Raw genomic sequence first — 17256 nt, forward strand, 5'->3', positions numbered from 1 at the left:
TAGTAGACATTTGCCCAAGGTGCTGCGCAACAGGACCGAACCCAAAACCACGTGGCTTTAAAGCGAGCTTCTTAACCACACAGCCCTTTACTTGACAATAAGGATTGCAATTTGAGACACCGTTTTGCACCTGTATAGCAACACACACACACACACACACAGTCCACATACACATGCACACGCTTACATATGCACATACACCGAACGCACGCACACTCGGACACACAATGTCCACATACACACGCGAACACGCAGGCGCATTCACGCGCACGTGCGCAATGTCTACATACACACGCACGCGTACTCTTTCGCACGCTTGCAAACGCACACACACACACACACACACACACATATCGGGTACTACTTGAGAACAGTGGTCCCGGTGCGCGCACTCGCGTAGTCGCGCTAGCTAGTCGTGACTAGTCGATTCTACGACTACCTAGCAAAGTAAATAAAACGCAAAATAATTTTTTGCACAAAGTAAATAATTTTTTAAAACACAAAATAATTTTTTAAAACAAAGTAAATAACACAAAGTAAGGATCGACTAGTCATGACTAGCTAGCACGGATGCGCGAGTACGCGAGTGCGCCCACCGGGACCACTCTTCTTAAGTAGTGCCCACATATTGAGCTTCTGCACTCTTTCCTCCTCCCAAAATTTATTTCCCAAGCAGTCACCATCCCAAAACTGCCGAATAGAAAAACATGCTGAAGGCACTCTGCACTGGGCTGGAACCTGGAACCGAGTGGTTATGAAGAGCGCTTCTCCATCTGCACGTATTCCTAATTGTCGTCCATTGTCCAAAAATCGCAGCTTTTTATTATTATTGATTTTTATATTTAATAATGTTTTATCCTTACAATTCCCATCACACACGCACATCCTAACCAGATATTCTCTTACATGTCGTATTGCTACGAGTGTTTTATCGTATGAATAGTATCGTCCCTTTAAGACAACGCCATCTCGTGAGATAGAGTTTATTATGAGCATTCGTTGTATTTCTGTTGTAAAGATGGGAAATTATAAACTAAGGTCGGGGGGGGGCTTGAGGGTGATGATTGTTGGTGTCTGGTGAGACTTGAGACAGCGAACCACGGCCTGACATCTAGTTAATATGACCAGCTATATAATGTGAAATAATGTAGGTCTGCGTGGAAGAGGCAGGTTAGATAGATGGAAAACTTTTGCAGCATATCTAGAAATCAATAGCAACAATAAATAAGTATCGACCAACAAGCCAAGTAACTGTATAAAAATATGATAAACGGTGGGCATTTCGGGAGAATAATAAGACAAACGTCTTCTTTATAATCGCCAATTTATGATAGCAACTCTCGAGAGGACAAAATTGTAGTCATTTGTTGAAACTATGGAGATTAAATTCGGAGAAATAAAATGCAGCTCTGGTATGGCGCTTGTTGAATTGTATATTCAAATATGTTTCCCTTCGTTTTGTCCATCCGGTGATAAAATACATTAGTTTCAGCTGCAGAATTAATTCTAATGTACGATGATGAAGTGGAGATGAGAGGAAAAAAGATGAACAAAATCTCATCAAGGGGAGCAACTCTATATGGCCTTAATTTTCATTTGTAGCATCTTCGCTTATTTTCTCAATACTTGAACTAAAAAAAAAGTTCTTCAAATACGTAAAAATGAGTAAGAATGAGTAAAAATATGACAGGGACTTTAAGAATGGTGTATCAAAATGAATATATGAAGGAGCCTTTAGTCTTATAAATAATAATTGAATTTAAGCTGTTTGTGGAAGTTGAACTATGAAGAAAATTGTATTCGAAGTAGATTAAGTGCTTCACACACGCACACGCCGTATTTACTTGCGTAAAAGTTGCACTGTCTTATACTTGATTATAATAGGGGAAAAAACTGGTATGCCACACATATACAGGTAAATACGGTGTGCTTGTATAAATGTGCGTGTGTATATGGGCGCAGGTGTGGTAGTGTGGTAAGTAGCTTGCTTACCAGCCACACGGTTTCGGGTTCAGTCCCACTGCGTAACACCTTGGACAAGTGTCTTCTACTATAACACTATAACATCGGGCTGACCATCGCTTTGTGAGTAGATTTGGTAGACGGAAACTGAAAGAAGCCTGTCATATATATATATATATATATATATATATATATATAAATTTGTGTGTCTGTGTTTGTCCCCCACCATCGCTTGACAACCGATGTTGGTGTGTTTACGTCCCAGTAACTTAGCGGTTCGGCAAAGAGACCAATAGAATAAGTATTAGATTTACAAAGAATAAGTTCTGGGGTCGATCTGTTCGACTAAAGGCCACAGTCAAATGACTGAAACAAATAGAATACGCATGCGTGTGTGTGTGTGTTTATATATCTATGCACGTGCACACACTTAATATGTAGAATTGGAAAAGAAATAATGTAATTAGACTGATGAAGGAAACTTGTATTCTGTGTACTAAAAAGGTGAACTAAAAAATCTCAAGGGGCTGAAAAACTCCATCCAGGCGTAGCTGTGCGCTAAGAAGCTTCCTTCCCAATCACACGGTTCCGAGTTCAGTCCTACTGCGTGGCATCTTGGGTAAGTGTCTTCTGCTATAGACTCGAGCCGGCCAAAGTCTTGTGAGTGGATGTAGTCGGTGGAAACCGAAAAAAGGCAGTTATATATTAAAAAAAAAAATAGAACAAAAACGCAATAGAGGACAAAACATCCGGACAGGCAGACGATACAAAGGCGGACAGGAAAAACAACAAATAGAGAGACAAGAAGAAAAAAAAAGACGGATCATTCGTGGCCTTTTCTCCTAAGTCTAGTTTCCAGATTGTCCTAACAGTTTCGGGCAATTACATTTGAGACTGGTGACAACCAGATTTGAACAGTCACCTGATTGACCCATCCGTCGGAATCATCTTAAAGTAAAACATAAACAAGTAAGATGGAAACAAAGAAGTCCTCACTACCGTCTAGAAATCCTACATAGTACTGGGCTATTTGTACATGAGGTATTCTACTCATTAAGTTTTATGCACAAAACGTGTAAGATGTTAAATTACTGAACAATTTCACTCAGCAAAAGTTGAAATGAAATGCTCGAGGCACATCATATGAAAATGTTACTTTTTCCAAACAATATTCTTGCGATCGGCCTTGTCACATCATCCTGTGATAAGCCTGGTCACATCATCAGTGAAGCTTCTTGCAGTATTTCGAGGTTTTCTTCATCAGATACCCTCACCGAGGCGGTCCAGCTGGACTTGATCAAGCTCTATGTGTCCAATTAGCAATTTCCCTGTTAGCACTGGCCCTTCCAAGGCTCGCATCTCCTGATACACAATCACCTTGAGGCAACCTCAGCTGCTTCCACAATCAACCAGATGGCTTTCTACCTTCCAGCCCTTGTGATGCCAAGCATGTTGGTATGAAAATGATGGATCGTTTTAAATTTTGACACAAGGCCGGCAGTTTTAGGGCAGGGCTAAGTCGATTATATCTACCCCAGTTTTCAACTGGCACTTATTTCATCGACCCCCAAAACCTCGAAAGAATAAAAGGCAAAGTTGACCTTGGCGGAATTTGAGATATATATATATATATATATATAGAATACAGTAGCGGTCATGATATAAGGGTCAGTAAGTACACGTTTATTGAAATAGTCATTATAGAAGATTAACTAACAACGCGTTGAGACTAGATATTCTACACATTTAGATCTACGTTAATATCTGTCTTACGTGAAAACTTAAAGTGAACGGAATAAATATTTCGTAAGCTATGAGGAAATAAACAAGCGATCTTCCAAATTTGCAGCGGCTAAAAGTTAAGGGTCTCTTAGAAAAAAGTGAACTGCTAACTGTTAATTCTTATGATCTTAGATTATTTATTTCTTTACTACCCACAAAGGGCTAAACAAGGACATAGAAAGGGATTAAATCGATTACATCGACCCCAGTGCGTAACTGGTACTTAATTTATCGACCCCGAAAGGATGAAAGGCAAAGTCGACCTCGGCGGAATTTGAACTCAGAACGTAACTGCAGACGAAATACGGCTACGCATTTCGCCCGGCGTGCTAACGTTTCTGCCAGCTCGCCGCCTAGATTATTGGAACATTCAACCGTCAACATGGCAGCTTGTGAGAGACGATCGGTGTCCTGTGATGAAAAACAAAAGATTGTGTGTCTTCACCAAAAGGGCAAGACAAATTCTGTGATAGCAACTACTGTAGGAAGGTCTAGAAGTGTTGTGCAACGAATTGTAGCTCGTTTTAAGTCTTCAGGATCGTCAGATGCTAAACCTAAAACCGGTGCTGAGATATCCCGCGAGTTAAGCTCCGCTTCGGATGTCAACGTATCGTGCAAAACAGTTTCCCGGAGGTTAAGTGGTTCTGGGTTGCTTGCTTGGGCATCGGCAAAGAAATCTCTGGATAGAAGAAGAGTGGTTGCAGATTCATTTTAGCATTGAATCGAAGTTTAATGTGATTGGCTCCGATGGCGGTATGTACGTCCGACGAAGAAGTGGTAAAAGGTCATCTCGAGCATATGTGAAGAAGACAGTGAAATATGAAGGACGCAGTGTAATGATATGGGAAGTGATCTTGGCTGCTGGTTCTGGACCACTTATTCGCCTGCGAGGGACCGTAAATGCTGAAATCTACAAGCAGATTCTTAGACAGACTGCCCTTCCGCATTTCCGATCCTCGTCAGTTCAACCTCTTCGTGCAGGACAACGCTCCCTGTCACACTGCGAAGAGAGTCAAGGATTTTTTGAGTGAAGGGGTTAATCTCATGGACCGGCCACCTCAAAGTCCCGATGTCAACCCTATAGAAAACGTTTGGCAAATTATTGGAGACGAGGCGCGAAGGATAAAACCAAAGAACCAAGATGAACCCTGGGAATTATTGAAAAACGAATGGAACAATATTACTCCGTCATTTTGCAAGAAATTAATTTAGCCCTGTGGTAACAGATGTCAGGAGGTCATTGATAGTAATGGGGTGTTCACAAAATATTTATAGTAAGGGTTTCTTTTTTTTTTTTTTGTTCTTGTTCCATTTTCCATTGTTTTCTGAGAGAACCTTAACTTTTGTCCATTGCAGTTTGGAAGATTATTTGCTTATTTCCTCGTAACTTAGGAAATATTTATTCCACTCACTTGAAACTTTTACGAAAGATAGATATTAGATAGATCTAAATACGTGTAAAATATTTAGTCTCAATACCTTGTTTAATCTTCTATAATAAATATTTCAATACACTTGTTCTTACTGAACCTTATATTATGGCTGCTACTGTGTATGTGTGTGTATATATATATATATATATATTTCTTTACTACCCACAAGGGGCTAAACACAGAGGACAAACAAGGACAGACAAACGGATTAAGTCGATTACATCGACCCCAGTGAACTGGTACTTAATTTATCGACCCCGAAAGGATGAAAGGCAAAGTTGACCTCGGCGGAATTTGAACTCAGAACGTAGCGGCAGACAAAATACCGCTAAGCATTTCACCCGGCATGCTAACGTTTCTGCCAGCTCGCCGCCTTATATATATATATATGTATGTACGTATGTGTGTGTCCGCGCGCGTGTGTAAATGTTTCCCTCTAGCCCCACAATGTTTGTGTTTATATGTTTGATAAATAAAATTTCTGTCCAAAGAGTAACTTATTTATACGATATAGGCTGATCTAGTTGGCCCTTACGCTGGCATTTCCTCGATTATCACACAGAGTAAATTAGTTGATATCAACATGTGACCGGCCAATCGCACGTTTTCGACCATCTGCTGCTTGTCCTACAACCAAACGCATGTTCTCGTTCATCTACTTTCTATGGAACATAGTCTGCTTTCCTCATTCATTTCATCCTATCCGACTCACCGAGAGGACTTTGAGGAAAGTTTAAAGCAGCGTGGGCAAACTGCGTCCCGCGGGACTTTTTTGAACGTCACGCTTAACTAAAAATTACTTTCAATCTTTTTTATTAACAGTGCGGTCCGCCTGATATTAACCATGTCTAATGCGACCTGCTTCTCGAAAAAGGGTTACCCATGCCTAAGATCAGTTAAAATTGTATATCTTTTACTTGCTTCAGTCATTTGACTGCGGCCATGCTGGAGCGCCGCATTGAAGAATTTTAGTCGAACAAATCGACCCCAGGACTTATTTTTAAGCCTAGTACTTATTCCATCGATTCTTTTGATGAATCTCTAGTTCACTGGGACGTAAACACACCAACTATAGTTGTCAAGAGGTGGGGTGGGGGAACAAACAGACACACACACACACACACACACATACATATATATATATATATATATATATATATACACACACACACGACATGTTTCTTTCGGTTTCCGTCTACCAAATCCACTCACTTTAATCGGCCCGAAACTATAGTAGAAGAAACTTTCCCAAGGTGCCACGCAGTGGGACTGAACTTGAAACCATGTGGTTGGGAAGCAAACTGTTTACCACACAGCCACGCCTGGATGGAATTTTTCAGCTTCTAGAGATTTGCCCAAGGTGCTGATTGGCGGAATAAAAGCCGAAATCCACCAATTGGTTGCAAGGCGAACTTCTCTACGAAGCCATGCTGAAACCTACTGGGCATTCAACCATTATTATCAGCTTCCTGGCAATGTTTTACTATTAATCGTCACGTTCTAAAAGGCCTGGAAGTCTGAATAAAGTTTTCCAGGCCCTAGATATTGAAAGCTAAACAGACAAGCTAACTGGAATCTAGTTTGAGAGATAGAACTGAACTTTTGTAGGTCTCAAGGGGCCTTAAAGCTAATTAAACAGGTAACTCTTCTTCTGTAGCGCCATCAATCACACAAACGTAAGATTCCCCCTTGTACTGTCTGCCAAAAAGTTTTCTCTTTACTTCTAATGGCTTATATATTATTTAGCAGTTATCAGCAGGTGTTAGAGAGTGTGTGACTATGCATATAATTCCATACGCACACTTTAGTCTCTCTGTAACGGTGTGTGTGTGAAATGCATGTGTACACAATAAATATCTGGTATATGTACATGCGTTATAAAATATGAGTAATGTATGTATGTGACTGATATAAAGACAACGAGAGACGTGTAGACACATTTGTTCAAGTGCTACTGATGTATGCTATATATATAAACAGGCACATAGCAAAACGGGAAGCTGGAAAATTTTTTGGCATTCCTCATTACACATGTTCCATTTACTAATAGGAATTAATAGAGTTTTACATGTTAGATTGACATGTAAGGTATTGCCCATTAGAAATTCAGACAGAATTAAATAATACAAATTTTACATTTGGATGAAGCGTTTATGTTTATTTAGCAATCAGGTGTTGTATAGATAGTTGGTGTGAAGGAAGAAAGAGTAAATCAAATAATACAGAAAGTTATACAGCCACATACACACTCACACACGTGTGTCTGAATAGGGATGGCTTTTCTGAAAAGTTTGACCCTTTAATAATTTAGTTGTTTATAAGTTATTAGGTGTAAGATATGGCTGTGTGGTTAAGAATCCCGCTTTGCAACCACGGGCTTTTGTAATTCAATCTCATTGCGCGGCATACTGGGCCAGTGTCTTTTACTATTGTCTCGGGCCGATCAATGCCTTTGAGTGAAATCGTTAGACTGAAATTTCGGAAACCTGTGTCTGTATCTTTGTGTTCGTCTTTGTCAACCCCAGACCACTTGACAACCAATCCTGGTTTGTTTACGTCCCCATAATGACGCGGTTCAGGAAAGAGACGGTAAAGTGCCAGACTAAAAAAAAATTTAAAGACTGAGTCCGATTTGTTCGACAAAAGTCTTTTAAGGTGTTGACCCTGAATGTCCACAGTCCAATGTAAAAGATAAATGCTAAATATATGTGAAGCATGAGGCCGCGTGAATTAAATCTATCTATTAGACGTGTAAGACAGGCAGAGGTTCGCTCTCTTCAATTCAGTTTTCGTGTCTATCCTCACCGTTGGGTCATCAATGTTGGGCAATGACCGAAAGAGTACGATGGTGAATTCAAACAAGCAGGCAAAATGCAGTTCGCTCAAGTAGTTTCAGGAGTAATCACACTTGACAGGGCGCGTGGCACGGAGATGTGGGGGGGGGTCTCTCCAGGTCGAATCGCTACTTCGCATTGGGAGATACTACGGATATGTAATCAGAATGCCGTAGTAAGCAATCACAAAAAGGATTCTTCTAGCCGAAACAAACGGCAAGAGATTTAATTTTAGTGAATAAACTGATAATATGGATATTATCCAGCCAACACGTTCTTAGAATATCCTTAATATTTGTTTGTTTCAAGGCGGCGGCGAGCTGGCAGAAACGTTAGCACGCCGGGCGAAATGCGTAGCCGTATTTCGTTTGCCGTTACGTTCTGAGTTCAAATTCCGCTGAGGTCGACTTTGCCTTTCATCCTTTCGGGGTCGATTAAATAAGTACCAGTTATGCACTGAGATCGATGTAATCAACTTAATCCGTTTGTCTGTCGTTGTTTGTCCCCTCTGTGTTTAGCTCCTTGTGGGTAGTAAAGAAATAGGTATTTCGTCTGCCGTTACGTTCTGAGTTCAAATTCCGCCGAGGTCGACTTTGCCTTTCATCCTTTCGGGGTCGATAAATTAAGTACCTGTTACGCACTGGGGTCGATGTAATCGACTTAATCCCTCTATGTTTAGCCACTTGTGGGGAATAAAGAAATGAGAAACGTCAGCACGCTGGGCGAAATGCTTAGCGGTATTTCGTCTGTCTTATGTTCTGAATTCAAATTCCGCCGAGGGTCAATTTTGCCATTGGGGAGGTCGGTAAATTAAGTTCCACTTGCGTACTGGGGTCGATCTAATCGACTAGCTCCTCCCCCAATATTGCGGGCTTTGTGCCTAGAGTAGAAAAAATATTTGTTTGTTTCAAGGTTTCATGTTTGGAGAAATTTCCGGTGCTTTACGTTCCGAGTTCAAATCGCACCGAGGATTTGAGCCCAGAACTTTGCCTTTCATTCCGTCGAGCTTGATAAAAAATAAAATACTTTGATAAAATAAATACTGAGGTCAATGTAATTGACTTGTCTCGCTCCTTTCAAAATTGCTGACCTTTAACACTGCAACGTTAGTCTGTCCTTGTTTGACCCTTCTGTGTGCAGCCTCTTGTGGGGAGTAAAGAAATAGGAAACTAGGTAACCAGCCCTATGAGTCAGAGGAGTCGAGAAAAAATAGCTAGAATCACGTTATTCAGTGTCCGTCCCCAGTTTTTAAAACAATGAGTTGTGATTCGAGGAACCTTTGATTACTATTTCTAGCAGTCGACCGTGTCTAAATTCCTTCGTTAGTTCCACTCTTTAATGTACTGAAGTAGATTCAATCAATTCTATCCCCTACCACTCCTGCATATATCTGGTCAGTGTTAATGTGTGATAGCAATATATTCCTATTATCTCCAACCTAATCGTTACCTCCGCCGCTTACCAACCCCTCCACCCACATGTTCCCAGTGCTAGATTGTGATTATTCAATCAATCTATGCATAAGCCATTCAATTCACTCACTCATTCTTTCATTCATACAGTTAACATTTAAGTGCTGCTGATATAATTGAAACTAGTTGTGACAGCCTGCAGTGTGAGATTTTCTGTCGATCTACGAGAGCAGGCTTTCTTAACCGGGGATATTGAGTCAGAAGTTGGGGTTATAAAACGCTAAGGTTGATGAATTTGGACATCAAACCTTGGTTGGGGTACGGCGTCAAAACGTCGGTGGGGTATGGTGGCCAAACGTCACTGGTGTACGGGGAACAAACATTGATAATCTACAGGAGCTGAATGTCGGCAGGTATGGGATTTTTTTTTTTTTTACCATTGAATAAATTGAACGAAATGCTTAAGATTTCAAATTCCCGCTCTGTTTCTGGTTACCACATGTAAAGTAAAGCCAGTCTTTTGGCGCCTTTTCAAGTTCTACTAACGCTTAATAGGGTTACTGAGATGGCTTTGATAGTAGTGGTGACGATGAGGATCTCGACACTCTGACGAAGCAATAGATATTGGGTATTGTTCACTATGCTGGGTGGGCGTCTTTAACCGTAGAAATATTCAGAACTTCTGTACAAAAGAAATACTTAAATTCAGTATTGAAATTTAATGAAGATATCGATACATAAATACACGTTCAACTAGAAATAGCAACCCAGTCTCCCCTAAACCACTGTCTTAAGGAGCAAAAGGAAAGGACACATGGAATTCTGTAGTCTTATGTATATTCATTAGTTAAACTTAAAAAATGCTGGATTGCTTTAGATTAAAAACAAAAGGGAAAATAAGAAAGCTTCTGGCAATGCACAAAGCTTTACAGAACCCTTCGTTTCGGGCGTAAAGGCCCGTCCTCAGAAGGAAATGTTCTGGGAAATGTTTAGGACCTTAGAAAGTTTTTTTTTGTTAATTCACGATGGCATTGGGAGTCAACGACACCAATAATGATTTCTGATAGCGACGCAACGCAAGCAAATTCGAAAGGAGCAATCGATAGCAATGACCTTATATAAGCTCGAAATGTTAGACGATTCTATTTTTCCTGAGCGTCAAACTTATACACTTTGTGGTTCCTTCTCTTCTCTCTGTTTTTTTTTAATTTTTGCACTACATATGGCGTAGTGGTTAAGAGCGCAGGCTACTAACCCCAAGATTCCAAGTTCGATTCCAGGCAGTGACCTGAATAATAATAATAATAATAATAATAATAATAATAATAACATCGAAAAATACCTTAGGAATGAGAACTCAGGTTCGAAATTTTCCTAATACACCTGATGAAGGCTGGAAGGTATATCAGCCGAAACGTTGTGTTAACAACAAACAAGATGAGGACAAATATCCGTCAATTGTAAATAATGTACATAATTCCTCATCTCTTAAATAGAGAACTGTAATATCTTTTATTTGTTAATTGTTTCAGTCATAAGAATGCGGCCATACTGGGGTACCGCCTTGAAGAATTTTTAATCGAATGAATCAACTACAGTACATTTTTTTCCTTTTAAACCTGGCACTTATTCTATCGGTCTCTTTCACCAAAACGTTAAATTATAGGGCGTAAACACACTAACAGCGGTTGTTCAGCTGTCGTGGGACACACACCAGTTTCTGTCTACCAAATCCTCTCACAAGGCTTTGGTCAGCCCGAGGCTTAAGTAGAAGACACTCGCCCAAGGTGCCACACAGAAGGACTGAACCGGGAACCATATGGCTAAGAATCACGCTTCTTAACACACAGTCACGCATATGTATATGTGTATATATATATATATATAAACACACACAGTTATAGCGTGACGCTATTAGTAAGCACGTAAAAACATGTATTTATTAAATAAAATTTATCTCTCACCAGATGGAATATATATATAGTACTCGAATACCAAAGGTAGAGTAATATTCTCTTTATTAAAGTTGCAAAATTATAACACAACTGTTACTCAGTTTCATGCACCCGTCTGTGATAATTTTGCAGCTCTAATAAAATGTGTGTGTGTATATATGTATGTGTGTTTGTGTATGTATATATAATGTAATGTGTCAGGTCGTTCTGGGACGCTACTGAGTAACATGTAACTCAATACAACTTACTGTATCGTGGGGTCGTCGGCGACTAAACTGGCAACCCCATCAAGCTTGCTTGGCGAGGAGGGTGATTATTGGACACCTTGCAGGACGAAAAATAAGACCTGTGAAAGGGCTTAAGAGCTCATAAGCAGTCAACGGCCATCCAACAATGTGTACATGTGGATGTATGCGTGGGGACTTGGAAATACCTGGGTCGTTGTCCAGGCGCGCGGTTGGCCCACTGGGTGTGAGAGGCGCCCCTTTTATCGTCACATCTCTCTAGGAGAGAGAAACTCTGAGCGAAAAACCTGCGACACAGACAATATTCGATGATGTAGACCAGTTCTTCTTTTCGAGTTTGTTGTTCTTGTTAAGAGTGTAGGATTGGATTTGTGCAAATCGTTTACCCACTATAAAAAAAATCATCATACACTGGCATCGCTTGAAAAAGAAAAATTTAAAACTATCACAAAAATGGCTGGTCCTTCGCATGTGTGGGACCTTCGATCAGTTGATGGCAACCCTCGAACACGAGTTTGCCGCCATATATATATATATATATATATATATATATATATATATATATATATAGATAGATAGATAGATAGATAGATAGATAGATAGATAGATATAGGAGCACTCCGTCGGTTGCGACGACGAGGGTCCCAACTGATACGATCAACGGAACAGCCTGCTCGTGAAATTAATGTACAAGTGGCTGAGCACTCCACAGACACGTATACCCTTAACGTAGTTCTCGGGGAGATTCAGCGTGACACCGTGTGTGACAAAGCCGGCCCTTTGAAACGCAGTTACTTCTCATTTTTGCCAGCTGAGCGTACTGGAGCAACGTGAAATAAAGTGTCTTGCTCAAGGACACAACGCACCGCCGGGAATCGAACTCTCGACCTTACGATCGCGAGCCGAATGCTCCTAACCACTAAGCTACGCGCCTTCACGTGTGTGTGTGTACCTTTGAATGCAGTGTATGCCAGAAGGTTTGCGAATCTAATTGAGGCTTCAAAAGACATTTTAAGATCCACAAAGATAAGAACTTATCTGCAGCTCTTGGTGGTCCAAATCGAATTGTCTTTTCAGAACATTGTTGGTTTAAAAAGACACATCAGATGCCATGAGGGTTCTAAGGTGTAGGTACAGGAGGTGGTCAAACTCTGCATAAGGAGTAGACAACCACCATATTAAAACAAAAACTTTGCATTTTCGTATAGATCGTATTGGAAGGTGTTGGGATTTTTTTGTAGAATATCCAGTGGATCTTTTCGGTTTGAACGGCAGTTTTTTCTAGCGGTGTCATATGAAATTGTCACCCATAATTATAACCCTAGTATCGATCTATTGCATTTCAATCTGTTTTAGGGTTAGGGTTAGTTAGGGGTGGGTTGGGGGGAAGGGTATCTTTTTTTTTTCTTCACAAATGTAAATAAACCCAATCTGTTTCTTAAACGAGGGACATATTCATACGACACAGAATGTTTTTTTTTACCTCAATAGACGTCATTGATTGGTTGAAATTGCAGAAATTGAAGAAAATGAAACAACAAATATCTTACAAACTATAGAATTTTTCAAAGCCAAGAGAAAAAGATGTTTTATAAACACATTCTACCAGTATACGAAGTTTAAAAGTGTTTAGTTACGTGGAAATTATTTTTTAAAACTGCCGTTCAAACCGAAAAGATCCCATCCAGTATTGTAAACGTTCCATGATCTCCTTGGGATAGCAGTCGATAATATGTAGAAGCGTAGGGATCGGTAGAGGTATCAAATGCTGACCATGTAGTGGTCTTTGTAAGACACTCTGTGTGTGGGTCGCGGATTGATTGTCAATAAAACATAGTACACTTAACAAATATTTCAAACCTTTTACATTTCTTAATGATACAATGCCTCAAATTTATAGAGAATATGAAGTTGTGGTGTTTATGCCATGCTTAATGGTTGCTTGGCAGCAAGTAACGTATCGAAGGTAATATATATCGATAAAGCACCTCAGACAATTTTGGCGGCTGAACAGCGTGCAAGGGACGCAACTCATGCATTTCTATTTGCGTTACACGAACAGTTTGCAGACTTGTTTTAATAATTCCAATCTATGTTTGTCTATATTCAACTTCAAAATTATGAACGTTCATATGAGCGTATGTGTTTGCTGGGGTGTGTACGAGCGTAACTTAGTGTGTATAATTGTGACAATAAATGTGTTTATGTATAAGTGTGATTTCAAATTAATGTCAAAACACACGCATTATATATACATGTGTGTATATATATATATACATATATATATAAAAACAAGTCAAGATAGAAAATGCTAAAATAATTTTATAAATAACATTTCAGTTATATATATATATATATATATATACACATCTATATATATATGTGTGTATGTGTGTATGTATCATTGTGAATATGTACCATCATATGTATGTTTTTCATCACATATTCACATATAATTATAAACATGTATATTATACATATACACATGAAAATTATCGATTTGCTTTTGTTGCGTTTTTTTTTAATATATTTTTCTTCTTCGTTGGTTCGTTCTTCCCTTCATCAATTTTAATTATACGCGAGTCTGTAAACAGGACGTTGATAGATGTCACTGGAGCTGGAAGATTTGTTGGGTTCTTCTTTCGTTTTCTCTTTTTCTGTCTCTTAGTATTTATAGTAGTCACGTTTAAAAAAAGAGAAACGTCAGCCCTTATACAAGAGCAGCGAAAGAGAATGATAGAAAGACGGATGGTGATATATAAAGTTTTCTTGTCGACCTGGCAACATCGTTAAATCATTTAAATCGTGGAGTCCATTAAACGAACTATTTGAGGTTCGATTTCAATTGCCGTCATTGCGTGGCTTTTCGCTAAAATCTTATAAAATTTATTTCTCAATAGAAATATTGAACCATATTTCGAAACGTACACAATCTTGCTTCAGTCATAGAGCCACGACCATGCTGGGGTCTAATCGAGCCGTTCGAACCTTACCTTTTTACCTTTTACTTGTTTCAGTCATTAGACTGCGGTCATGCTGGGGCACCACCTTGTCTTTTTTTTATATAGCGGGCCTGGGGTCAAAGTCTGGCACTTGTCATTTATTCTACTGACCTTTTTTGCCGAACCATTGTTATAAGGAGGTAAACAAACCAGTACCCGTTGTCAAGCGGTAACAATTACACAAACACACACATGCATATACTCATACATACATGCACGTGAGCTTCTACGCGCCCTTCGTCTTCCAAATACATTCCCTAAGGTACTGGTCGGCCCATGGCTAGAGTAGAAAACATTTGCCCAAAGTGCCGCACTGATTCCCAAAACTTCGAGGTTACAAAGCGAAGTTCTGAATCACAGAACCATGACTGCTCCTATAGTTTGTAGCAATACATAAACCCGGAGGAGAAGCACACTCTAAGGTGTAAAGCAGTTAATATTATAGTGGGGCAGGCCGGTTAATGGGGTTACACTGGGTTTCTCGCTCATAAAGGGTTTAACCTTACGGCATATCTTCAGACCCCAAATCACTACTGGCCTGAAACTAGTTTAAAATAAACCGACCTACATGATACGTGCAGGCGTGGCTGTGAGGTAAGGAGCTTGCTTCCCAACCACATGGTTCCGCGTTCAGTCCCATTTCGTGACACCTTGGACAAGTGTCTTTTAGTATAGCCTCGGCCTGACCAAAGCCTTACGAGTGGATTTGCCAGGCGGAATCTGAAAGAAGCCATTCGTGTGTGTGTGTGTGTGTGTATATATATATATATATATATATATATATATATATATATCTGTGTGTTTGTCCCCCTGCCATCGCTTGAAACCTATGTGTTCGCGTCCCCGTTACTTAGCGGCTCGGCAAAAAAAGACCGATAGAATAAGTACTAGGCTTACAAAGAATGTCCTGGGGTCGATTTCTTTGACTAAAATCGCCTGAGGGCGTTGCTCCAGCATAGCTGCAGTCACATGACTGAAACAAAAGAATAAAAATATGAATATATATATGAAGTGTCTTGCTCAAGGAAACAACACACGGCTCAGTGAGGAAATCGAACCTACGATTCTAGCTTACAATCGTGAGCCCCAAATTCCAATCACTAAGCACTGCGATTTCACACACACACACACACACACACACACATGTATAAATATAGGAGTGGCTGTGTGGTGTGTAGCTTGCTTACCAACCACATGGTTCCGGGTTCAGTCCCACTGCGTGGCATCTTGGGCAAGTGTCTTCTGCTATAGCCCCGGGCCGACCAAAGCCTTGTGAGTGGATTTGGTAGACGGAAACTGAAAGAAGCCCGTCGTATATATATATATATATATATATATATATATATATGCGTGTGTGTGTTTGTGTGTCTGTGTTTGTCCCCCTAGCATTGCTTGATAACCGATGCTGGTGTGTTTACGTACCCGTTACTTAGCGGTTCGGCAAAAGAGACCGATAGAATAAGTACTGGGCTTACAAAGAATAAGTCCCGGGGTCGATTTGCTCGACTAAAGGCGGTTTTCCAGCATGGCCGCAGTCAAATGACTGAAACAAGTAAAAGAGTATATATATATATAATATATATATATATACACACACACACACCACACACACACACACCGTGAGAAATCGGTTAAGAAGTGAATAAGTGAATTTGAAGTAGCACAGTATAAATTAGATTTTTTTTTTTTTCAATATTGGAAGAATTTGAATTATGTCTCGAATGCTTTTTATTCTTTAATGGATTGTGACCGTGCCTAGGCACTGACTTTAAAACTTTCGTCATTCGAATTTAAAGGGAAGTAATCGATACAAAACCGAATGACAAGATAATCAGGAAAAACGCGACCGGTTATGATTTTTTCGTGACAATCAGGAGAACGTCGGACAAAATACTGAACGGTATTTCTTCCTACTCCTTCCGTCCTGAGTTCAAATACCACACAGGTTGACCTTACATTTTCTGAGGTCGATGGTATCGACTAACCCACTTTCCCCAAAAATAGCTGGCCTTGTACCAAACTTCGAAACTATTATTGTTATTATTGTAATCTTATTTTTGTTGGCCCATGTGGCTAATAAAAGTATTATTATTATCATTATTATTATTATTATTGAGTGAAAGAGCAGTGCATGCCATCAAAGGGACATTGGGGTAAAATATACGAAGCCCAGTATACCCATCACGACTACCCATCTGATAAGGGTACACCAGGCACATGCATCACAACCATATGTGCGTGACATGGTGATCTCATATCAAGATAAACAGCACATGACCTTGCAGGTGGGGCCCAGTTAGAATTTTCTGCTGGTCGAGTAGCCCATCCCGCTCAAAAGGTCCCTGAATAAGGGCTGTTTAAAGATGTTGAACGAACCACCCATGTTTCCAAAGATGAATTATCCAAACCCCAAAGAATCCCTCTCAACACATGGCTATGATGCTCCCCTACTACTTCTGCTTGTGATCAGATATGCACATATCATCAGCCACTAAGGGACATGCTCAACTGGTTAAGGTCAAACAACTGACAAGCAAATCTGTGGTATTGAGCAGAATATTTGCTGTAGCCCATCTTTTATGCCAAGACAAAACTATGTACACGATAACACTTCCAATCAGTAAGAACAAA

General features: G+C 39.9%; 2 protein-coding genes across 8 annotated transcripts in view; one reads left to right on the forward strand and one right to left on the reverse strand.

The window, feature by feature from the left end:
* Window positions 1-17256, reverse strand: part of LOC115218758 (protocadherin-18) — a 216850-nt gene that overhangs the window by 95997 nt on the left and 103597 nt on the right. The window lies entirely within an intron of this gene.
* Window positions 4127-4459, forward strand: LOC115218944. The gene has a single exon (XM_029788965.1). It carries the CDS (start codon window positions 4127-4129, stop codon window positions 4457-4459), a length of 333 nt encoding a protein of 110 aa, XP_029644825.1.

The sequence above is a fragment of the Octopus sinensis genome, linkage group LG14, assembly GCF_006345805.1.
Source record: "Octopus sinensis linkage group LG14, ASM634580v1, whole genome shotgun sequence".
Taxonomy (NCBI): domain Eukaryota; kingdom Metazoa; phylum Mollusca; class Cephalopoda; order Octopoda; family Octopodidae; genus Octopus; species Octopus sinensis.

Coding starts and splice junctions, on each gene's coding strand:
- LOC115218944 (XM_029788965.1), top strand. CDS start 4,127: ATGGCAGCTTGTGAGAGACGATCGGTGTCCTGTGATGAAAAACAAAAG.